General features: G+C 46.3%; 1 protein-coding gene across 4 annotated transcripts in view; it reads left to right on the top strand.

The window, feature by feature from the left end:
* The first annotated feature begins 9203 nt into the window (after nucleotides 1-9203).
* Nucleotides 9204-25940, top strand: part of UBE2F (ubiquitin conjugating enzyme E2 F (putative)) — a 200024-nt gene continuing 183287 nt past the window's right edge. For 2 of the 4 annotated variants that reach the window (XM_066575362.1, XM_066575365.1), the window contains exons 1-2: nucleotides 9210-9311; nucleotides 14038-14172. In XM_066575362.1, the coding sequence (XP_066431459.1) occupies nucleotides 14055-14172 (118 nt within the window). In that variant the 5' untranslated portion in view covers nucleotides 9210-9311; nucleotides 14038-14054. Of the gene's footprint in view, nucleotides 9312-14037; nucleotides 14173-25940 lie in introns of all 4 variants that reach the window. The other 2 variants (XM_066575363.1, XM_066575364.1) reach the window with 2 other exon arrangements.

A 25940-nucleotide genomic window follows, 5' to 3' on the forward strand; every position in this document is an offset into this window, starting at 1 on the left:
TCGGTCTTCCATGAAGGGGATTAAGCCCTTTGTGTATCTTAGGAAGGGCATAAAATGTAGCAACCGTTGGATGTTCAGGGTAAATAAAGTCCCATTCTTTTTGGTTAATGCATTTTGCTTCAAGGGCCTTAATTAGAAGATTTCTGAGTTCCATCTGATAGCGTAATGTGGGGTCAGAGGTTAATGTTTTGTATGTGGATGTATCTTTCAATATCTGTCATTTTACTAATGAGACATCTCTTCCTTTCACCTACCCTAGTGTTGACTGGTCCACAGTAAAAGGACTAAATAAATACTAATGGTATACGTACCTTTTGCTCCTGAGGAACTATCCAAAAAATCGGATAGAGAAACGCGTCGAGCCTATCTTTGAGCATAAATCTATCTTTTAATATAAGTCTACCCTAGATATGGCATGCTGACAAGCGGTGAACTTATAGATCTTTATTTTCCGCAGGCCAGGGCCAAACTCTGGCATTGTCCTGGTAGACTTACGCTGGCACAATTAGCTTGCGTCTGAGGGCTCTGGTTGATAATACCTATTTAGATAATAAACCAGACCCCGTCAAAACAAATTTATGATTATTGTGGTATACTGGGGTTTCTAGGATACGACTATAGGTCGACATTGGCGATCTGTCTCTAACTGCCCAATGGGATACATACACTCTGTCTGAATAGATTCGAACACAAATTGTGTATTCATAACCAACGTGTTCGTTACTACCCATTCTTCAGGAATTGGTGTCTGTATTAAACTCCTCCAGGCTATCCCTATATATCCAACAAGGGTTGAACATACTCACCTCTATGCACTATCAAAAGTGCTGAATCCCCATGTATCTCCAAACCAGGGTTTCTTCTTTGGTTTTTCCTGTTTCGTTTTTTTGATTTTTGTTTGTGTGTCAGTGTAAACCCATGTTCTTTTAACAAGTATCTAATAAACATTATTAAATTTTATCTATATCTGTGAAGGGTAAAGTCACTTCATAATATGGAACACGCCTTTTATCCCTAATCCTATTTTCACCTAACTTCATTGAGTAGATCTAAGTATCAGATTTTATAAATAATGTTATTTAATTACATATTTTTATTAAAACATATATATTTTTAGCAGTGTACTAATATGTATCTCTAGACGATAATATAATAATCCCTATTTCTGAATACATACGTGATTAATCGCCTCTACTCCCCTCTCCTTTCTATTTATTCTAAATAATTTGTATAAACTGTTCCTTAATTATTTATTTACTCTGCTATTTTATATAAGTTTATTATAATACTTCTAAAATGATGATACTTGCAATCATAAAAGATGGTTGAACCGCCAGTGGAATGCAGCGCGGTTACGGCACTTACCCCTGACGCTTCATTGGTGAGCCAGACCGACGTTGACGTCATGAAAAATGTGTCACAACTCTGCACATGAACGCCACTGGCTTCCACATATAAGTAAGTAGTTTTCTGCGATATAACCAGGCTTGAAAAAGGAGTCCCTATAACCCCAAAACGCATTGCCTTTTTCTGCCTTGCATGACTATATACTTTATGTGTATATAAGTACCTTGTACGACATCTACCATAAAACAACTGGATAAAGAATCCTGTGATACACAGACTTCATTGTCTATTGGCTGACCTGGATTGTGGAGAATTGGTTAATCATATATTTCTATGAAGTAAGTCTATTATTTCCTCCTTCTCCACAGGCTATAAGAAGCACAAGAGAATTTCTTTTTCATCACTTAGTGATTATTATATATGATTTAATCCCGAGGTGCATTACCCCGGATATCTCCCTATGCTGCTCTCCCTATTTTTGTACACCTAACAGGATCATACACCTGGGAGGACCTTTGAAGGCTAACGTGGATCTTGGGTGTGGAGCCCAACATATGACAGGCTCTATACCTGGTGAAAGAGAATATGGTAAAATACTGGTGGTGAAGGCGCAACACTCTAAGCTAGTTGAAAGTTAAGATCAAATCTTAGGTTAATTGTTAATTGTTGATCTGGGAATACAGGCAGGTAGGAACTATTAGGGGTTGATCCAGGGATTAGTCTGATTGCCATTGGGGAGTCTGGAAGGAAGTTTTTCCTCAAGGGGGCTGATTGGCTCCTGCCTCTTGGGGTTTTTTGCCTTCCTCTGGATCAACAGCACAGGAGGATAACAGGCTGGACTAGATGGACATTGTCTTCATTCGGCCTTACATACTATGTCACTATGTTACTAAGATGCGATAGTGAAAGCACTTCTTTTATATTTAACAACATAAAGAACCAGCAAGTGAAAACGCGTTTGGGGTTGAGCCCCTTCGTCAGTTCAGCTGGATTAAACATGACAGGATGCCTGGGGGTGACACAATTCCAAAGGTTTTTGGATGTGCTAGAAGTCCTTTATGTGGCAGGGAGACAGGGAAGAAAGAAGTGCTCCAACCTTTGGAATTGTGTCACCCCCAAGCATCCTGTTGTGTCTGCTCGGGTAACAACAGAAAGGCTTCGAACCCGCACCATACCCGTCCATCTACAGCATCCACTTGGTAGAACAACTGAGACGCTTGGATAACATTGGATCTGCTTCCAGCCAAAGGGAATAAAATGACCAGCTATGATCACAGGACGCAACGCATCAGATTATGACACACCGATGGCACGTGGAGGTAAAGATGATGTTTTAGGCATATGGAGCAGTAAGCCTGAACTATGGGTGGACCACTTTGGTGTAGATAACAGCTTATGGGCTGGAGATGTGCAAAGCTTCTTTAACCCTTTCACGACCAATGACGTACCGGTACGTCATGGAGCGTCGGGGTATGTATGAAGAGAGGTTGCGTGGCAATCTCTCTTCATACAGTGCGGGCGTTAGCTGTTTATAACAGCTGACACCCACGGGCAATAGCCGGTCGTGGCCGCACGGCCAGTCGCGACTATTAACCATTTAAATGCCGCTGTCAATACTGACAGCGGCATTTAAATCCCCCGAACGATGTTCGGGGGTCCCGCATGGCCCCCTCGCGGTGAGATTGGGGGAGCCGTGCAGGTGTCATGGCAGCCGGGGGCCTAATGAAAGGCCCCAGGGCTGCCTTAACAGACTGCCTATCAACCCATCCCCATGAGGTGGCTTGATAGACTGCCTGTCAAAAAGCAGTATGACGTAATGCTATGGCATTACGTCATACTGCAGGAGCGATCAAAGCATCGCATGTTAAAGTCCCCCAGGGGGACTTCAAAGTAATGTAAACAAAAAAATCAATAAAGTTTTTTTTAATTGAAAAAAAAGTTGTAAAAGTTTAAATCACCCCCCTTTTGCCATATCTATTATTAAAAAATCTAAATAATAAATTAAAAATATGTATTTGGTATCGCCGCGTCCGTAAAAGTCCGAACTATCAAAGTAGCGCATTATTTTTCCCGCACGGTGAACGTCTTCCGAAAAACAAAATAAAGGACGCCAGAAATGCACTTTTTTAGTTACCCTGTCTCCCAGAAAAAACGCAATAAAAAGCGATACAAAAGTCCTATGTATTCCAAATTGATAGTATCAGAAACTACAGAACATCCCGCAAAAAAATGTGCCCTTACTCAACTACGTCGACGGAAAATTAAAAAAGTTATTGCGCGCACAAAATGACGGCAGAAAATAATTGAAAAAAAATTAAATGTCTTTGAAAAAAAAAGAGGAGTATATTAAAAAACAAACTATACAAGTTTGGTATTGTAGTAATCGTACTGACCCATAGAATAAAGTTATCATGTCGTTTTTGTTGCCGTTTGTGCGCCGTAGAAACAAGACGCACTAAAAGATGGTGAAATGTCTTTTTTTTTTTATTTTACTTCACTTAGAATTTTTTACAAGTTTTTCAGTACATTATATGGTGCATTAAATAGCACCATTGAAAAATACAACTCGTACCGCAAAAAACAAGCCTTCATACAGCGACGTGGATGGATAAATAAAGGAGTTACGATTTTTTTTAAGGGGGGAGGAAAAAACGAAAATGGAAAAAGGGCCGCGTCATTAAGGGGTTAATAATATGATAATACATGAGAATAATATGTAAATGAACCCCTTATATGTGCAATCAGGCTAAGACTGGTTTCACACCATTGTAAGCATATTTGCGCGCATATTATTGGCAAGTTTTTGCAGACCGTCTGCGTGTCTGTGGGTGCATTTTGGTGTATTTTCTGTACTTTTTGCACAAAAACGTGCACCAATACTCTTGTCGTTTAAATGGCCAATTAGTTTAATGAGTTCATGATGTGTATTTTCCTACATATTTGCACATGATGCCTTTTTTTTTTTTTTTTCACGACCGAAATGCGCTGAACAATTTCACACTTGTGAGCGAACCCATTAAAATCAATGGATTCTGTGTTCTGCGTATTGCACATGCAAAATTTTCATGCGCAGATGTGCACACAAATACGGTCACGTTTTTTTACGTGTTTTAACTAGTTTACTTGATGTTTTGTTACTCACAGGCTGCTTTTGCACTAATAGAATTATTACACCATATATTACATCCTGGAATTTAAAGTGACCCTCTTGTCTTAGACAAAGACAGATGGCTGCATCGCTTCTATTGCACTATGCATTAGTATGTATCATTAGTCTGTGGCACTACATGCCGTATTGATTGGCCAGTGCCAATATATAACATTTAGATTGGCATGTCATTGTCATCATTAGCAACTTCATGGTTACCACAGATTTGTAAAATATTACTAGTAATTATTAGGACATTATAGTCCCAGTGTTTCTGGTAGCACATCACACACACACAGCAGCTTGATTACTACAAAAGACAAACCCAGCTTGGCTCCTCCCACAGCAGTGACATCACCACAACTCCTTCAGCCCACTGTATCTCTGTGGTGGTGGTGGTAGGTCAATGTGTTCTGTCAGGACTGTTGAGTTGTGTAGGAAATTATAGTCCCAGTGTTTCTGGTGGCGCAATGAACAACACAGCTCTGCTACATGGTACATGCACACACACAGCTTTACTACACCCCGCACATCACATACAGCTTGGCTCCTCCCACAGCAGTGACATCACCATAGGTCCTTTAGCCCAATGGATCTCTGTTCTGGCGGTAGGTTAGTGTCTTCTGTCAGGACTGCTGAGTTGTGTCTTCTGAGATAATACTGGCTTAGTTGTATTCTCAGTGTGTTATTTTTGTCCTCCCCTTCCAAGAGCCCTAACTGTGTTGTTTTTCTGTCAGTCAGACTCTGTGTTTTACACATGATGTGGGACCTTTGATGGCGTCACCAGGGGGTGGAGCGATTATCTTACTAGGGGTGGAGCATGAGAAGCATGCACACACATACATACAGACAAGTGGTCGTTAGCACTTTGACTAGTAATTATTAGGACATTATAGTCCCAGTGTTTTTGGTGGCACATCACACTCACAGTAGTTTGATTACCACAAAAGACAAACACAGTGTGGCTCCTCCCACAGCAGTGACATCACCACAGGTCCATCAGCCCACCGGATCTCTGTGGTAGGTCAATGTGTTCTGTCAGGACTGCTGAGTTGTGTAGGAAATTATAGTAGCAGTGTTTCTGGTGGCGCAATGCACCACACAGCTCTGCTACATGGTATATGCACACACACAGCTCTACTACACCCCACACATCACACACATCTTGGTTCCTCCCACAGCAGTGACATCACCACAGGTCTTTCAGCCCACTGGATCTCTGTGGTGGTGATAGGTTGTTGACAAACTACTAATGACAAGTGGTCATTAGTAGTTTGATATTGCAATACAACCTTATGAGGCAGAGTCGAGACCTCATTTCACCAATGCAGTTCAGACAGCGCCAGAGGATTAATGGTGGGTTACTCATCTTAGCATTTTCAAATCCTTTGCGCGTAAGGAGAGCTGCAACGACAATATAGGGGGTTCTCACAAGGAGAATGAACCCCAAAGAAAAAAGAAACAGAAGGTTTTAAATAAAAAAGTTTGCGCTCGTGGAAAATGAAAGAAGATAACCCAGAGTAAATCATCAATCTGGTGAAAAAGCAATCAGGATGGCACTTACTCCAGAGGAGGGGGGTGTATGATACAAGAAACCCCCTCCTTGAAGTGTCGACTCCTCAAAGTCCTCCCAGTCGCGAATATTACTGCAACAGGCGGATTAGATCTCCGTCTTTATTTATTGGATAATGTAGGCAACGTGTTTCGGTGTCAAAGAACACCTTTCTCAAGCCAATACAAGCCAGATAGAACACACTGGGGAGGGGGGTTACACACATATTATACGCAATGAATAAATGCCAGTGTGAGTGGAATAGTGAAAATCAATGTATTTGAATTTCTGCAATTTACTATGTAACATACGCATTTACATCACGAGCGTAAAGCACAATTCATATAGGCAATATATAGAAGGAAAAGAAAGCTTGCTCACCTTCACTCAACCCATACAGTATGGATTCATCCAAAGCAAATGATCACGGAGCGCAGGCTCGCACCAAATGATCACGGAGCGCAGGCTCGCACCAAATGATCACGGAGCGCAGGCTCGCACGGAATGATCACGGAGCGCAGGCTCGCACCAAATGATCACGGAGCGCAGGCTCGCACGGAATGATCACAGAGTGCAGGCTCACACCAAATGATCACGGAGCGCAGGCTCGCACCAAATGACCACGGAGCGCAGGCTCGCACCAAATGATCACGGAGCGCAGGATCGCACCAAATGATCACGGAGCGCAGGCTAGCACCAAATGATCACGGAGCGCAGGCTCGCACCAAATGATCACGGAGCGCAGGCTCGCACCAAATGATCACGGAGCGCAGGCTCGCACCAAATGATCACGGAGCGCAGGCTCGCACCAAATGATCACGGAGCGCAGGCTCGCACCAAATGACCACGGAGCGCAGGCTCGCACCAAATGATCACGGAGCGCAGGCTAGCACCAAATGATCACGGAGCGCAGGCTCGCACCAAATGATCACGGAGCGCAGGCTCGCACCAAATGATCACGGAGCGCAGGCTCGCACCAAATGATCACGGAGCGCAGGATCGCACCAAATGATCACGGAGCGCAGGCTCGCACCAAATGATCACGGAGCGCAGGATCGCACCAAATGATCATGGAGCGCAGGCTCGCACCAAATGATCACGGAGCGCAGGTTCGCACCAAATGATCACGGAGCGCAGGCTCGCACCAAATGATCACGGAGCGCAGGCTCGCACCAAATGATCACGGAGCGCAGGCTCGCACCAAATGATCACGGAGCGCAGGCTCGCACCAAATGATCACGGAGCGCAGGCTCGCACCAAATGATCACGGAGCGCAGGCTCGCACCAAATGATCACAGAGCGCAGGCTAGCACCGCTCAGTCCCAGCGGGTAATCAGCAAAAAGGTAGGAGAAGAAAAGCCGGCTTCACGTACAAAATGCTTTAATACAAAATAGTGCAGCACAATTCATATACACTTGTGTGAGCCCGGCAGCATTATGTAAAAAAATGTAATAAAAAACATCACAAAATTGCTCTCATGTCAAAATAGTTATCCCAATTTTAAATCTCCATAGAGAATTCAATGAGCAAAATAAAAAAACAATGCTGAAAATATTAATTCTGCATATCTTATATCATACAAAAATGGTATAAAAGTGACCAAAAAGTTGGGTGAACCAGATAACTACAGAAACTACAGCTCATCCTTCAAAAATATACTAGTAATCCTTAGGACATTATAGTCCCAGTGTTTCTGATGGCGCATCACACTCGCAGTAGCTTGATTACTACAAAACACAAACTCAGCTTGGCTCCTCCCACAGCAGTGACATCACCAGAGGTCCTTGAGCCCTGTGGTGGTGGTAGGTCAGTGAGTTCTGTCAGGACTGCTGGGTTGTGTACGAAATTATAGTAGCAGTGTTTCTGGTGGCGCAATGTGCCAAACAGCTCTGCTACACCCCACACATCCCACACACAGCTCTACTACACCCCACACATCACACACACAAACACAGCTCTGCTACATGGTGCATCCATTATGATCCCCACATATCACACACAGTTCTACTACACCCCACACATCACACACACAAGGCTCTGGTACATGGTGCACCCATTATGATCCCCACACATCATACATACAGCTTGGCTCCTCCCACAGCAGTGACATCACCACAGGTCCTTGAGCCCTGTGGTGGTAGGTCAGTGTGTTCTGTCAGGACTGCTGGGTTGTGTATGAAATTATAGTGGCAGTGTTTCTGGTGGCGCAATGTGCCAAACAGCTCTGCTACACCCCACATCACACACACAGCTCTACTACACCCCACACATCACACACACAGCTCTACTACACCCCACACATCACACACACACAGCTCTGCTACATGGTGCATCCATTATGATCCCCACACATCACACACAGCTCTACTACACCCGACACATCACACACACACAGCTCTGCTACATGGTGCACCCATTATGATCCCCACACATCATACATACAGCTTGGCTCCTCCCACAGCAGTGACATCACCACAGGTCCTTTAGCCCACTGGATCTCTGTGGTGGTGGTAGGTTGCTGTCTTCTGTCAGGACCGCTGAGTTGTGTCTTCTGAGATAATAACAGCTTAGACAAATTGTATTCTCAGTGTTTTAATTTTGTCCTCCACTTCCAAGACCCCTAACTGTGTTGTTCTTCTGTCGGTCTGTCTCTGTGTTTTATATATGTTGTAGTACCTTCGATGGCGTCACCAGGGGGTGGAGCAATGACATCAGCAGGGGCAGAGCATAAGAAGCACTCACTCACATACATACAGACAAGTGGTCCTTAGTAGTTTGATTAAAATATTATGGTTCCTAGAATGCAACAGAGCAGCAAATTAAGAAAAAGTTGATTGTTTTTAATTGCAAATGCAGTAAACAAAGCATATATAAATGTAGTTATTGAGTTATTTATACAGTATGGTGAACATCAAAAAAGCAATAGACTTTTTTTTTATCACCCCCATTTATTATTTATTCATTTATTATTATGCTATTTACCTTAAGAAATAGCTGCTGCTGTTGCTTTGTTTGGCGACAGAGGGCGCTGTTACGTAACATGTTAAAGTTGTTTGACAGAACGCCTCAACCAAGATGGTTTCTCTGGCCCTGCGTTACGTCACGTTCTACATGTGACCGGTCACGTGGTCGTGACGTCACCAAAGGTCCTTTACCCAATATCTAGTGTCTACCGAAAGAAGATGGCGTCCTTGCTGAAGAAGTGAGGAGCGGGCCGGCTTAGCAGAAACTGTGGTGGGAGCTGACGGTGCGGCTGAGGGCAGGTGACAGCGGCCAGCACGTAACATTGGCAGTCGTCAGCCTCCTCCTGTGTGGTGTCCCCCCGGTGTACAGCTAGCTGGAGTCCCTCCAGTACCCCCAGTTTGGTTGTAGGGGGCGCTGTGGGCAGTTGCTTTGAGGTTCCTCTATTGTGGTGTATGTAGTTAGATAGGGGTCACCTCTCAGGAGCCCACTTCTATGTATGACTGGGAAGCTCTGTGAGTCACATGTGATGTATATGGGGCGTCATGTGACTGCGACTTTTTATTTAGCGCTTAAACCCGCAGTGCCCTTACATGTGCCAGCGGCGGCGACCAGGACCGCCTCCAGAGGTGCTACCCTAATGCCACCCCAAACTCAAGTTTAGAGGTCACTTATTTAAGGACGCGTCAAAGCGACTTATAATGTACCCGTGTCAATGGCTTTCTGCGAAGTGCGATAACGAGGCTTCTGATACCGCACACAGAGGGTTAACGGGGACATCCAATGACGTAATCAATGGGACCTCCTAGATGACGGATTAGCAGATGTTCTGGTCTATCAGACCGGCATGGCACTGAGCTTGTATTTACATCACTGATAGCCATTCGAGACTCCCGGGCGCAACCCGTATCGCACAAAACAAGCGCCGCATCCGTGTTTTGTGCGGGACACCCAAGGACCTGCAGCGAAGGCGCCAGACGGAAAACCGCAGCAGGAGAGAAATCACCTTGTGACTAGATTCGTTGTGAATAAGGGAGGGAGGGAGGGAGGGGGGATTAAATTTATTTTATTTTTTTTACTTAAAACACAACTGGCGGGGGCGAATATCTGCAATGGAATCCACAGTCTGAGTCGGAACCGCAAATCTGCAGCAAATGCCACCCCTTACATCATATGGAGATCCGCTGCTTCCTACATGAAAGCCGTCCGCAATGAACATTGCAGACAGGTCACGGATACTGTGTCGTTGCCTAGCAACGGCACGGGGCAAAAATATGTTCTGCGACTGCGTGCCGCCTGGTCCTTCCATAGTGCAGAAAATACGTCGACAAAGCGGGTATGCGCCGTCGCTGCCAGAGCCGGATCCCACATGCGTGTGCAGGGGGCCCCGGGCTCCCACACACCTTGTTGTCTTCTGCTCCATCCTAAAAGCTGTTGATATCAATGGGACTTATTTTTTCTTTTTTGTCCTATTTATTTACTTATTTTTAAAGCAAAGGTAAAAAAATGCCCTTGCAGCCCTCCTGAGTCGCAGAATCCGGACTGATGACCCCTCCCCCCACCACCACCCGCACCTGTGTAGCCGTTCTCATGATGGATATGTCTGCTTCAGTTCGGACAGGTTTCACACCTGCATCGGGGATTCCAGTTTCCTCCTCCGTTCGGGGAGCAGATAAGGGGAATCCCTGCGGCTGAGTGGTGCCGTCCGGAGACGCTGACTATGATGGGCTCCACACGGTTTTTGAATGGGAGAAGGAAGCTTTTCCTTCCGGTACTTTTAGCTGCATCTGCGACAGAACCTTCGGCCGGAGGGTCCGCCACAGATGTGGGAGCGCCTCTTGGGGTGCCGTCCGGTGCCAGCTGTGTTCGATCCGGGGATGTATAGAACACACAAAGAAAGACAAACCCCTTCACCTGGGTGGTTTCATGCAGATGACATTAGGACATGGAATATACGCTGTCCCGTTCGTCAGACAACGCATGGATGGGCCATCCCAGCGCCTGCCGATGCAAGCCATGCCTGAGATACGCGGATACTTTTTTTTTTTCAATGGTCCCCACTAGTCTTTGTTCACCTCTTACTAGCAATGACTTCTTCGCACAGCTGAGGCCACTGATTGGCTGCTACTGTCACATGCACAAACGGCCAGGCATTGCTGCAAGACTGAGGCCTGCCTCACAGATGTTTTTCCAGCACAGCGCTAAACGCTGTCAGAGGTTCCCGTTAATTTAAACCCTCCTCATCGACGATGAGTGCTAAAAGTTGGCGTCAACTGCAGCTGAAAATTGTGGCGCTTTCAGCAATTCCTGTGAGAGGGAGGCCTTAAGGGTGGGCTGCCGGAGCACTGGAGTAATGTGTGTTGTTTTTTTTGTTCGGTTTTTTTTTTTTTCCAATTCCTGCTCTTGGCCTCTTTTTTTTATTTATTTATTTTTTTAAATCCTATATTTCCCCTTTAAAGGACTGAAAAAGCGTATTGTTCCATCCTACACGGCTGTATCCGATCGTAGAGGTACCGCGTCACGGCACTATACCTATTGGCCGAATAATAAAGAGCAACTTCAAATGATAGTCATTCAGTGTAAACATGGCCGGTGATGAGAAAGTCACTGATTGATCAAGAGTCACTTGGTGGGAAGTCAGTCGTCTGTATCTGAACGACTTGCAGGAATATCCCCTCTATGAAGGATAATTCGGGAACCACTAATGAACAATTCCTCGTTCTGTGTGAAAGTGAACACGCGACGGCCGTTCTCACGCCTCTAACCAGTAGTTGCTGTGTGTAAAAGTCCCGTAGGATTGGTGAGACGTTTGGGACGTGAAGGAGCGGCAGGTCTTAATGTTACATTGTAAGTCTCTTTAGCACTGTTCAGATTCTTACCTATCAACACAGCTTTTGGATGGAAGAAGCGCAGCGTACAACACCACTCCCGCCCCCCGGTATTTTCAGCCCCATCTGTGACGGATCCGTGGTTCCAACGCGGACGTGAAACCACCCTCACTGGTGCTGTATGACCAATGTGCCAGGTTGCTCTGAGGGGACTAGATACTCTTCATGCAGATGAGTGCTCGCTTATCTTTTTGGGAAACGATGCAATCCGTTATTTACGGCTTCTTTGCTTTTGTTCTTAGCTCACTAAAAAGTTAAAGGTGTCTTCTGAGTTATACAAAGGCCTGTCTGGGGGTCCCGCATGCTGTAAGTAAATAGGACAGCGGGGGGGACAAACTGGGAGAGGTGAGGATCGGCTAAGTTTATTGTGCTGCATTGCCAACCTGGAGATGGGCTCTTTATATAAATCGGAAAACCCCTTTCAACATACAAATGGAACCAAAGCAATGAGTTCAGCTTCACGCAGAGCACCTTGTGGCCGTCCTCAGCAGATCTAGGCGAACAGCCTCTCTGCTTTCTTCTGATGGAATAAAATACCTTTTTACCTAAAATATATGGCCTTAATAAGGAATGATTATACAGCCATCTAAATAAACCAATCATGCATGCTACGTTGTATGCTTTACTGTGTATCTGGGTGGTGGTGAGTGACTATTGGGGTACAGCTAGCTTCTAACTTTTTATTGTAATACGATTTGCTTTTCGAGGGGAGATGCATCAACCGGCCATAATACCTGGCCAACTTGTGTATTACATTTAGGGTGCAGTCACTTGGTGCCTGAGATGTAGCAGAAAAACATCCTGCGAGTGGTTTTGCCACCATTCAGTGTGGTTTATATAATTCTATTTAAAGGGGTTGTTCAAACTTAATTTTTTTTTCTATTTTGTAAATTCCTGCCCCCCACAATTCTATACCCTCCTCCTCTCCTGCTCCCCAGAGCTCAACGGCTCCGTTAACTGTGGCGGGTCTATGTTAGCGGGCTGCAGTCAGAGGTCTGTGAATGGCTGCTGCAGCCTGTAACCTCCTTTGCAATGGCTGCTGCAGCCTGTAACCTCCTTTGCAATGGCTGCTGCAGCCTGTAACCTCCTTTGCAATGGCTGCTGCAGCCTGTAACCTCCTTTGCAATGGCTGCTGCAGCCTGTAACCTCCTTTGCAATGGCTGCTGCAGCCTGTAACCTCCCTTGCACTGGCTGCTGCAGCGTGTCCACACTATCAGACGGGGAGCCCTCAGGAAGCGGCAGTGGAATTCCAGGGGGCTGGGAGAGGCGTGTATATGATTGTTTATTATGTTGGCTTTTGGGGAGCAGGAACTTAATAATAATTTGGCTAGCCTCTTTTACTGATAATTTCAATGTGTTCATCGAACAGTAAATCCGATTATTTTAATTAGGTGGCCCCAGTGCTGTGTAATGAGGATGTGTAAGGGCAAAGCTACAGACAAGCATGTTAAACCCATACATAACTAAGGTGGTGGCATATTTAATAGGCCATGTTAACGATGGAATCTGCATCGGAAAAATGTGCTGCGGCGCTGCCCTGATCTGCTGATTTGCATTTAGATCCATGTGCGGATTAGCCAATCTTTAATGGCACTAAGTCATGTGTCAATTTCCTGACTTGGAATCTGCTTTTTCATGTACTGTACAGATTCCTATTAAGATGCATAAAACAACTATTTACATGGATTTTGCAGTAGATTCAGTGCAGAATTGACTTTTTTTTTTTCTTCGTCTGTTCTGTGCCTACGGATTGCTGACTATTACCTATATTATACACAGCATGTCACCGGTTTCGGTTGATGACCTATCCCCAGTATAGGTCATCAGTAATTGGCGGGGGGGGGGGGGGTTACTGATCAGCTGCTCCCTGGACCCGCTGTCAGTGCTGGACAGCTCTCATTGAATTTAATGGCAGTTGTGCCTGCGGTACCACAGCAGGCCGTGGCAGTATGGACTGTGCTACCTGCTATGGATGACCTCTCCTGAGGGTTTTCTTCCATTTCAGATGGTTGTGCGGCTTCATTTTACAGTCCTTGCATGGCCCAGGTTATATATAATATATGAATGTTGTAAATGGGTGGTTTGGGTATTCCGCTGACTTTCAAGGAATCATATGTGATGCAACTCTCTTTAATTGCAGGTAAAAGATAAAGCGGGATGTTGACTTTGGCCAGCAAGTTAAAGCGGGATGATGGTGTGAAAGGGAGCCGGGCATCCAGCGCGGCCTCTGACTCCTCTCGCAGGATATCTGTCCGAGACAGACTACTTGTTAAAGGTAACGCTCCGTGCCTCCTCACACTGTAATGAATGTGTTCTTATGCTTCAGAAATACATCCCATCATTCTGTCACACGGGCCAATAATTAGTCATATGCGGGGTACCCAAAGAAACGGGAATCTTCCTCTGCTTGGCGGGGATTACTAGTAGAGGCTTCTGAGAAGGTGCGCCGGCCGACGTTGTTGGAAGGTTGTGTTCGGAGTATTTCTTTTTAGACGTTTGTTTCTCCCACGCTGTCACTAGGCGATGACCCAGGTACCGGCAGCCTATCCGCAATGTTAATGTTAACAGCAGAATAGAGCATGCTGCGATTTTCTTTTTTTCCCCCTCTGCTTACAAAAATCGCAATTACCATGAGTGTGAGGGGGTGGGAGGGGGATAAAATTACTGAAGTACTGAAGAGGTTGTACACTTATAGAGGCCTATGCGGCTTTTATGGTACAGTTGACACGATGCGGATTAGCTGCAGATTTTCCGCAGCAGAAAATTTGCTGTAGTGCAAATTTTAACAAAATATTTGGTGCAAATTTCACCCCCCCCCCCCCCCCCTCCTATTTGAAGTAGTGGAATCCTCTCTGATGATATGCAGCATAAACTAACATGCTGCAGATTTAAGTCCGCGCCACACGTCAATTCTGATGCAGATTTTTTCCTGCTCTGTGAGGGCTGCTCCACACTGGTGATCGCGATTCTGCTGATTTGCAATTCTGCTCATGAGATGTCTGAGCATCAGCGATGATTATCCTTGCAAAAACATTACTGCCGCTTGCAGGATTTTTTTGTTTGGTACGTTTTTCTCGCAAATGACAATAGGAGTTTCTTATGTTAAAAATGCAAGTTCGTGCGTTTCCACTTTTATGTGGGCGTACGCTAGGGGTAGAGCGGCATGCTGGGGGGCGGCGTACGCTAGGGGTAGAGCGGCATGCTGGCGGGCGGCGTACGCTAGGGGTAGAGCGGCATGCTGGGGGGGCGGCGTACGCTAGGGGTAGAGCGGCATGCTGGGGGGGCGGCGTACGCTAGGGGTAGAGCGGCATGCTGGGGGCGGCGTACGCTAGGGGTAGAGCGGCATGCTGGGGGGGGCGGCGTACGCTAGGGGTAGAGCGGCATGCTGGGGGCGGCGTACGCTAGGGGTAGAGCGGCATGCTGGGGGGGCGGCGTACGCTAGGGGTAGAGCGGCATGCTGGGGGGCGGCGTACGCTAGGGGTAGAGCGGCATGCTGGGGGGGCGGCGTACGCTAGGGGTAGAGCGGCATGCTGTATTTATGCTATGGATTCTCTGCAGCAGAATTGCGTGCAGAAAATCTGCAGTATTTGCAGTAGCAGTAAAGTGCATGTGATTTCAAGCGGATGTTCACACAGGGTGAGTTTTTCTTTGGTAGATCTCTTTGGATTTTCTGCAGCTGCAAATCTGCACTATTTTGGCACGGTTTGGCTGTCAAGTATCGGGAGCCAAGAAAAAAAAAAATACCTGCGGGTTTTGCAGAAGATCCATGGATAATCCAAGCAAAATCTGCAACAAATCTGCTTGTTATCTGTGCGGACTTTATGGTTTTACTACAGAATTGTGGCAGAATCCCATCTGGAAACGTCACGAATAGATGTATGGAGTTATCTCTGGTGACCAGCTGATTGGTGGGGTTCCCAGGGTCAGACACCCGCTGATTTGGTATTGATGACCTATTCCATGGACGGGTCATCCATATAATGCTCCACCACTTGAACCACACAATACTTGTACCCAAACTGCCCTACACTTGTGAACACGCACTGCATAAGGTTTTCAGCTGTAATGGTATGTCAGGACAATTAGAGGGTTTTTTAATGTGATAAATTTTAACCCTTGAGGGTTTATTCACACGGTGAGAATCTCGGGGAGGTTTTGTTGGTTGAGATGCACAAAACTCGCAGGAATGAGAACTCCTTTCTTTTAAATGGACTGATTTACACGAGCGATTTATAATTTTCTTTTTTTTGGGGGGATAAAATTTGCAGCACGTTCTATCTTTGGGCGTTCCCTCGGAATGCCTCGCTCATTGTTTTTAATGGGAGGCATCACACGACGTGCGATGCTACCGCCGCCCCGTTGAGAGCAATGAGCGCTGCGATGCGAGAGCACACAGAAAGATAGAAACCGCTGCGATTTGTTTGCTGCTCCGCATCCTGGTGCCATGTAGGAAAACATCGCTCATGTGTATGACCCCATTCAAAAGAATGGGATTCATATTTGTGTCTCGCAATGCACAAATCTCACGCAATTTTGACACCTGTGTGAAGGCGGCCTAAGGGGTTAATGTGTTTCCTCTTCCTAAATTAGTTAAAGGGGTTGTCCGGCCAGAAACATTGCATGTCATTACTTCTGTTTGCCCATTTCCATGCACTTTGTAATATACATTGTGCATGGAAAATGAAGCAAACAGAAGTTTTGGACTTACCTGAAGGGGTGCCCCCCTCCCCCCCTGTGTTGCTCCTCCGTTGTCCCTGGTTACGACAAGAATCTTCTTGTCGGGCTGCAGCAGCTCTTGTCGGCGCGGGAACGAGCCCCTTCTCATCCGCGCATGCTCAGTTCTTCTCTCTGCAGCCAGGACCGATATACGATCTCCTTGTGTGCGGGGGAGGGAGGATGGAAGAGCGAGGAGCAGGAACTGAGCGTGTGTGCGCGCACGGGGACCCAGCTGACAGGAGGAGGTGGAGTCGTGGTGGGGTGTGCGGTCACATAGACTTGTTGCGGTGGGGTGTGCGGTCACATAGACTTGTCGCAGTGGGGTGGTGGTCTGTCACAGAGGGGTTGGAGGGGGGTTGTGACAGTAATTTGCCGCGCTGGGGGGTTAGCGTGGGGCTGTCACAGTAATTTTTCGCACGGTATAATCTTGCCTGTGCAGGGAGGGGAGGAGGTGAGCTGTCTGTTTTGAGTGGTGGATCCTGTGTTATCTTTATATAGGTATCGCTGTACTTGTAGGGGGGAGGGGCAGGGGGTGCTGTTAGTGTACTTGTGTGTGGGCACGGTAAAGGGGAACTCTGGGGGAGGTCACGGGGGGGGGGGGGTACTGTGTAGGGACGCTGTGGATGGGAGGACTGTGGGGGGCATGTGGAGGTGGGCTACTTTGGAGTGCACTGGGGGGGACTCGGGGGGGGGGGGGGGGCATGTGTAGGGGGGATACTGTGGAGGGCACTGTGGCGGGGAATACTGGGGGGGCACTGTTGAGGGGGGACTGTGGAGAATGCTGTGGAATGAGGGGGGCATGTGGAGGGGGGCTACTTTGGAGGGCACTGTAGGGGTGACACTGGGGGGCACTGTGGGGGGGCATGTGTGGGGGGTACTGTGAAGGGCACTGTTTGTGGCTCTGTAGGGGGGGACTGTAAGGGGGGGGTCACTGTGGGAGGGGCACTATAGGGGCATGTGTGTGTGGGGAAATGTTTTACTTTACTTTAGCAGGGTGGGGGGGCAGTAGGTAGCCTTGCAGTGGGGGGCTGCAGGTGAGTTCTCTCTTGGCTCTCCCCAGCCCCTCTCCATTCACTATACATAGTGCTGCTGTTTACACTCATGCCAGGATTTTATCCTAAACCATGAGTGTATGACAGTCTCCACTGGCCACACCCCCTCTGAGTTTAGTATGCAGCAGGGGGCGGAGCCTGGGCGGGGAGAGACTGTAGATCAGTTCAATAGAGGTGGGCGTGTCATGGGCGGGGCTAGGACGTGAGCTGAGGGAGGCCATGAAATCCTGCCTTTTCATGCCTCTTACTGCCATCGGGAGCGCGCACACAGAAGAGGGAGAGCGCAGAGCATTGTGGGAAGGCAGCACAGAGGCGCCATCTTTGAAAGATGCAGTGAAGATCAGATTCTAAGGTAATAAACTGACATTGCAGCTGATCTGCCGGCCGGTTTGAGCCCCTGTATGCTGTCTGTTACTATCCTTACTGAAAGGAAAGCAGCAGCATTATTAAAAAATTTAACCCTGTGTGGCCAGACAACCCCTTTAAGTTGAAATTCTGTGGTGTCCTTCAGCTGAGCTCTCTAGTCTGAACACATTTCAAGGCTCTGTCAGCTGCTTATTTGTTATGTTACGGTTATGTACAAATAGTTGGCGTTACATTACACTCTTGTTTTAGGCCGAATGCACACGGCTGGGTGGGATTCAGACTGTAAGAGATCTCAGCGGGATCAGACCCTGTGCCCTGGGGGTCATTCACATTTTATGTCTTTTCCACTCTCTCTTCCACCGTAGCTGGGGCATCTATAGGAGCCCCAGTTCTGGGGGAAAACATTCTTGCTAGGTCTGCTAGGACCCCACAGCTCTGCTGTGACAAGGGTCACCCAGCAGTTATGTGATTGCCGGCTCACATACCAGAAGTAACAATCGAAGAAATCACAGGGGCAGAGAAATACAGGGGAAAAGAAAATTTTTTTGAAAATATTCACTGTGTGTATTCCTTAAAACGTAACTTTTAATAAACAATGCTTAAAACTCAGGTGCCTTACTGACACGACGTCACATTCACAAACGGACATACAAGACTAATATAGGCTCGACATGGAGCCAGTAGTGAAAAAATATATGAGAAAGCCCTATGGTAGGTGGTAGCCCGCAAGAAAGGCCGGTAGCGCCTTTTGTGGATGATTACCGAATGAAGCGGTGCTAGATGTTAGATGCTACTTATCATAGATAATGTCAAATGAATTAGTACCGACCGACCGTGGCTTAGGGCTAGTGACCAAAATAAGGGTCAATGACTCATAGATTTAACGAGAGTATGAGAAACAAAATTCTGGGACAATGCCAGAAACAGGTAGATGACTGATATAAGTGTTGTCCAGGAACCCGTACAACAAAAATAAATCGGTTCTCAAATGTTAGTTGGTTCAACGCGTTTCTGTCAGAAGCTGACTCATCAGGAACCTTTATAGTGAAATAGTTGTCATCCCAAAATTGGGTATAATAACCCGTACAAATATGAGTATGAGGCTGCCGTAACCTCAGGCTAGAGGGTGTGCAACAGTCCAGAAATGATGGCCCGATATTAGCCGTAAGATGGCCTATAGACTGTGCACCCTTGCTAACCCTTTCCTAAGTGGTGAGAAATCAACACCAAGACCGTACACCTGAGAGCACTGGTAGCGCAGATTAATGGTTAGCTGAACACTAGGATAGATGTTCAGCAAAGAAAAACCCCAATAGGTTGGTGTACAAAAAAAAGTCTAGGCTAGTCTATTTAGCCAGTATGGTAACGATCCTATACTGACACTAGAGGAGAATCCCCAATACAAAATAGAATAGGATAGGAGAGAGAGATGCAGCATCACCTCCAGTCCGCTTTCTCTCTTAAGGAAAGGAAAAGGCAAAAGCAGTTAAAGTGTCTTTGAAAAATAAAATAGTATAGTAAAAAAAAACATACAAGTTTGGTATTGTAGTATTCGCACTGACCCATAGAATAAAGTTATCATGTCGTTTTTGTTGCAGTTTGTGCGTCGTAGAAACAAGACGCACTGAAAAATGGCGGAATGTCGTTTTTTTTTCTATTTTACTCCACGTAGAGTTTTTTAAAAGTTTTTCAGTACATTATATGGTGCATTAAATTGCACCATTGAAAAATACAACTCGTTCCGCAAAAAACAAGCCCTCATACAGTGACGTCGATGGATAAATAAAGGAGTTACGATTTTTTTAAAGGGGGGAGGAAAAAACAAAAATGGAAAAAAAAGGGGGGCCGCGTCATTAAGGGGTTCAACGGTAACCCCTTATTTTATTTTGTTTGAATTACAAGTTCTTTCCTTGATGGACTTCATTTTTGATTTTATTCGGACTTGGCCATAGCGCAGATAGAAAAGGGATTACTAAAAACATCTGCATCTTCGTTCATTGCTGCAGCTTGCCATAGTTGTGTCACAGGTTTCTTTGGGGGGGGGGGGGTTTGTCCACCTTTACTTTCCATGTAATAGTGTTAGTAGGTCTGTGTTACAATTATTCTTGGTGCCGGTTTTCTTTGAAACCTCTTAATGAGTTATTAGTCTTTATACTAAATGTTTCAAGCTTTCCTTGTCTGCAGATGTTGTATTACTGAGGGTAAGCCGTGCCCGGATAGTGGGATGACCTCGTTGAGAAGTATCCACTTTCCATCTGTGCGATAAATAATATACACAACCCTGCACAATGCCGTGTCTTACAATGTGCCAACCGCGTCCCCAGCGTACAACTCCGTTAATATTGCATGTTTAAATTGTTCCATTCATCCTTGGTCTGTGTTTTTTCTATATTCACCTTGAATTTATAGTGCAGATTAAAAAGCGTAAGCAAGTCCTGGAGATGCACTAAATTGGAAGCCTCGGTGCACTTCTCTAGTTTTTAATATGATGTTGGAGCAGAAACAAGTCTCCGATGAATAATGAAATGCTAATGTCATAAAAATGTCTTTCTATTCATATGTTTGCTCATTAGGTCCGCTTAATGCAGATATCTAGTATTTGCATATGAAACCTAAAGTCTCCCCCACCCCTCCAACCTGCCATTCCAATTAGTGTAAACTTGGTGCGCCATCGACTCGCCCTTTTTAAACCTCTGTCACTTTAAGGACTGGGTAATATGGCCTCAAATTATAATCTTGATTTTATTTTTTCCCTCCAAATTTTTTCTCAATTTTTTAATTTCAACTTTATTTGCTAAATAAGTTAAATGCATTTATTTTTTTTTACATAGGAGAATTGTTTGCACTGCTATGCTACAAAACATCGCAATTCGCAACTGTATAGAGCACGCATGCAATTTTTTTTTCTCACGATGTAGCAGCCTACAAAACCTCGCTAATGTGAAGGAACTCATTGGAAAGCATGGGCTTCACATACATGTGATCTGTAGCGCTGTCGCATCGCGAGAAAATCGCACAATTTTGTTGCCCGTGTGAACACGCCTCAAGTGGAGAATCCACACTAAATCCTCACCAAATCTAACACTTCTGAAGACACCCTTGGGTTATATCGACATGGGTTGGAAATGCTGTGGATTTGACTGTCGTTTTGCTCCAGGAAGTGCACAGAACATGCTTTTGTAAGGAACCAATAAGTTCCTATAGAACATTCACATGAAAGATTTTTAGAAGCGCAAATTCCTCGCACTTGCCAAAGATAGGACATGTGTGGCTACAATGCCCGCGTCTAAGGTCCGTGCTACGTGAAAAGATAAAACGTGACCTATCTTTAGTGTGAGCTGCGCAGGAGTTTCCGTTAACTCCTATGGGTGGAGCAGGAGTTTATGGAAACTCCTGCGCAGGAAAAAATGATTCCCAGCCCATTACTGCAGGACATTTAAAACCTACTGCCAAGAAGCACATTTTACATGTCCCGCTGTAAATTCCTGTTAGTCCCCGCAGGGACGAGGGGACTCCCCAAAGGTTACCTTAATCCCCGTGGAGACTAGCAGGAATTTACAATGGGACATTTAAAATGTGTTTCTGGGCAGCATGTTTTAAATGTCTTGCTGTAAGCAGCAAAGTATTCCTCCAACAGCAGGGGGCCGTAGAGGACTCCCTTCACCTCTTTCCCCAAGGGATTACCCTATAACTGGGAGAGAGAGAGGGGGCAGGGTTGCAGGGCTTTCCCCTAGGCTTGCCAAAGAGCATGGGAGAAGGGTGGACTTGCCCCACCCCTCTATTTTTGCTATAACAACCCCTCTGAGATGGCACAGAGCCCCACCCACTCTCTCTGCGCTTTAGGTGGTATCCCTCAGGAATCCCCAGAAGAGAGGGTGAACGGGCTATGGGTTGATTCCCCATAGCAGGGAGAGAGAGCAGAGCCATAGGGGATTAACCCATAACAGGGAGAGACAGAGCGTGGCTATGGGTTAATCCCTCATAGCAGTGAGGGAGCACAGAGCTATGTGGGATTAACCAATAGACCCGCTCTGTCTCTCCCTGCTATTGGGGAAATCCCAGAGCCCTGCGCGGTGCTTCTTTTCTCCCTCCTCCTGGAGCAGCTTGGGTCTTCTGCACATGAAACCTTGCCCATTCACACAATCTTTACAGCTCTCTAGCCGCGGTCTTTTTGTTCTGCTAGGAGCGCAAAAACTACATTTGTCTGAACGAGCCCTAAGGCCTCATGTCCACGGGGAAAATCGGGCCCGCTACGGATTCTACATGTAGAATCTGCAGCGGGTCCCTCCTGCCCCGTGGACGTGAGCGCTGAAAATACAAATAAAAAGGAATTTACCTATCCGTAGCGGGCGGCGAAGCTCTGCTCTTCCTCACGGCCGGATCTTCTTTTTTGGCCGGCGGATGAATTCCTTACGCCGGCGGCACGTCGCCGGCACGTCGTCGACGTGCCGCGCGCATGCGCCGGGCACATCCGCCGAGCCGAAGCAAGGGAGATGCGGCCGTGAGGAAGAGAAGAGCTTCCCGGCCCGCTGCGGGTGAGTAAATCCTTGAAATTCCTATTTTAGGTCTCCCGCGGATCCGGACGGCTTCCATAGGCTTCAATAGAAGCCCGCGGGAGCCGACCCCGCGGGAGACCCGCACGAAAATGGAGCATGGTCCAGATTTTTTTCATGCTCCATTTTTTTTTAAATCCCTTTTATTGACGATCCGCGGGTATTTATCTACCCGCGGGTGGTCAATGCATCCCTATGGGATGCAGATCCGCGCGCGGGAGATCCGCTGCGGATTTTAAATTTAATTTACCCGTGGACATGAGCCCTAAGGGTGCCTGTACACACTGCGGATTACCGCTAATTGCTGGGCTGCACCTGAGCCTGCTGGTGTCTCAATTGACATGTCCAAGTGCAGCCTGGTAATTAGTGGTGATCCTCATGCACTTACCAGGGATCATCCACCGCAGGTTACAGACACCAAAATGCTTTTTTTTTGTAGTCAAGCACTGAATGAGTAGATCTGTTAATGCAATGTCGTCCCCTCACCCACTATTCTGTATGCTGTTCTCCTGCGCATTGATGAGCTGCTGAGATGCTTCCCTAGCCCGCTGGAAGCTGAAGTATTGTTCTTCCTGCAGCTTTCAGGTTACAAGGTCAAGGTAGTGGAAATTGGAAAAACCTCTTGGTGCGCTGCCCTCCAAATATTCCACTTATTAGAAACATCTTGCTGCCATTTTTCTTTTTGTAGCGAAGACCTGTCACGGTCTCAGAGTGTTAGCTACAATGTGCAGCCGGTTTGTGTCTCTTGTTGGTCCTTTAACATGTTCAGTACCCAGAACAGTGCTGACTTTGGGGCCCAAATGATGAAAGCCCGGCTGTCACTTGTCTTCCTGCTCCCGCGTCTTATCTTAAAACACAAATTCTTTGCTCCAAACGTCCCTGAAGTGCCTTGCATGTTACCCCAATTTTAAGGCAAGTTATTGACATAGATATTTTAGCATAAACATTCAAGCGTAAAGTATAAGCCTTGTGTGAGCGGCCCCATTGAAATAAATGGGAGCGTTGTACAGAGTTTAGCACAGGGCTGAAAACGCCCTGTGTGAGGGAGGCCTAAGGCTGGGTTCACACTGCGCTGATATGTCGCAGAAATACCGTCTGGAATTTCGCCACAGTAAATCTGCCTGCGGCCACTAATCCCGGGATTAGCCAGCCATGGTGACGAGATTTCTCAGAAATCTCGTCCACACGGTACAGCGAATCCGCTGCGGCAAAGCCAGCAGAAGCTGGCGCTGCGGCGCGGATTCGCCGGCCGCAGCATGTTCATTTTTTGTTTTCTTGCGCTGCGGCTGCACTCTCCTCTATGGGAGCGCTGGCCACAGCGGAAAAGCGTGCGGCCAGGCCACTTTAGAACCCGCGGCTAAGTGCCACGGGTTTTTAAGCAGCAGCTTTCTGGCGGAAATCTCGCGGTTTTTCGCTGCGGCCAAACCATGAGATTTCCGCTCAGTGTGAACCCAGTCTGAATGGGCTGACCGAGTGTGAACGAACTGGGGATGACATCACCAGCTTGTTTGCTCAGGCAAATTCGAATTCTCCCGTGTGAAAAAGCAACAGCTCAACGTATAATTATACAGTCGTTTGTTTTTGGAACGAATGAGGGTATAGAACTGGCCTGCAACTGTAAAGTGTAGTCCTAAATAGTCTGTGCAAAAATGAGACCGAAGTCTTTGAAAAAAAAATTATGAAAGTGAAATAATTGAAAGAAGGAAAAAACATTATATCCGATTTGTCCAGTTCTGTAGAAAGTCACTCGGATTTAGAAATTGATGAACTAGAGGAAAGTAGAGAAGAACTCTTAGGTAAATTGATTTTGGAAGAGGAAATAAAAATGGAAAACAACTCACAAGAGTAACGAACGGTCACCCATTTTTGGTTGACCGGGTCCCTGCAGAAACAAACCCATCACCCGTTTTCAGGTGATGCAGCACTCAAAGTGTTAAATGCAAACCTGTCAGGGCTGTGGATTCTATAAGCCAAACTTCCACCCAAAACTGCCTCTGACTCCACTGCCCTGCTGTCAATTAAAATCTTACCTACTGTCCTATCTGAGGGTCGCATGTCCTATGAGTCCTGACAGGCATATGTGAAAGGAAACTGTCAGCAGCACATGTTCTCTTTTGATTGGCTCATTTATATGGTGCCCTTTCAAAATGTCTTTTCAGTTTTGCGGCACGACACAAAGGTCTCATTGATGTGGAGGGTTTATTTGGCAGGAAATAACATTTTTTTTAATTTCTTCCTTTAGGGTTTCTGTAGAATCTGTGCTTTTTTTTTTTTTTTTTTTTTTCTTCTTCTTCTCCGATCAAGGCTCCCCTCTAACATTGCTACCTGTTAACCCCTTAGTGACGGCCCCATTTCCTTTTTACATCCTGGCTAAGTGGGCTTTAATCCTCAGGGCCGTAAAAACGTGCTCGCTCGGAGGATTAAAACCCTACTGCCTGTGGATGTGACAGCTGGATCTGACAACCTGGAGCTGCCATGGGGGGTTGAAAGTACTCGCCTCTGTCCTCTGCAGTGTCCCGCGTAGTTATTGTCCTTCCAGGACCTCACTTTGCCTACTGCGCATGCAGATGCTACAGCATTCCATCATACTGCAGGAGCGATCAAAGCAGCGCTGGTTGTGGTCCCCCCCCCCCCCCCCCCCCCCCCCCCCGGGGGCTAAAAGAGTGTAAAAATAAAAACAATAACGTTTTATTAATTATTAAAAAAAAAAAGAAAAAAGTAATAAGTTAAAAAAAATCCTTTTGCCATACTTGCAATGACTGCAATGGAAGCCGTCCGCGCGTACACCCACGGCAAATAGAGCATGCCACGGGTGAGGTCGGGTGATTTCACGGTGCGGAATTCCGCAATGGAATTCCGCACCGTGAGCATTGAGCTATTAGGTTCAATAGAACCTAATAGCTGCGGGCAACGCGGCGGAAATCCGTCCGTGCGAAGGAGCCCTGAAAGGTTACGTTTTGTTGATCTAGGCTTACAAGTCTGTTTTCATGTGGGGCAGTAAATGTAGTAATGCTGACAACAGCAATGCAGTTAGTAAGAAGAATGACTGTGAAATTGCAGTTTTAAATTGCATGTTAGTAAACATTTTTGACCACTGTTTTACTCGATGCTGCCTTTTTCATTTAACCCCTTCAGTGGCAGGTTTCTTGCCACCCTGTCAGACCCACGATGGCAGGATTTTTAAATGGTCTAATCATTCAATTTCAACAAATTTTGCATTCGCGTTCCAAGAGCCATAACTTTTTCATTTCTCCATTGACCCAGCCATTTAAGGTCTTGTTTTTTGCGGGACAAGTTGTACTTTTTGATGGCATCATTTTTGAGTATATAATGTATTGCATAACTTTTGTAAAAAA

The sequence above is a fragment of the Eleutherodactylus coqui genome, chromosome 8, assembly GCF_035609145.1.
Source record: "Eleutherodactylus coqui strain aEleCoq1 chromosome 8, aEleCoq1.hap1, whole genome shotgun sequence".
Classification (NCBI taxonomy): Eukaryota; Metazoa; Chordata; class Amphibia; order Anura; family Eleutherodactylidae; genus Eleutherodactylus; species Eleutherodactylus coqui.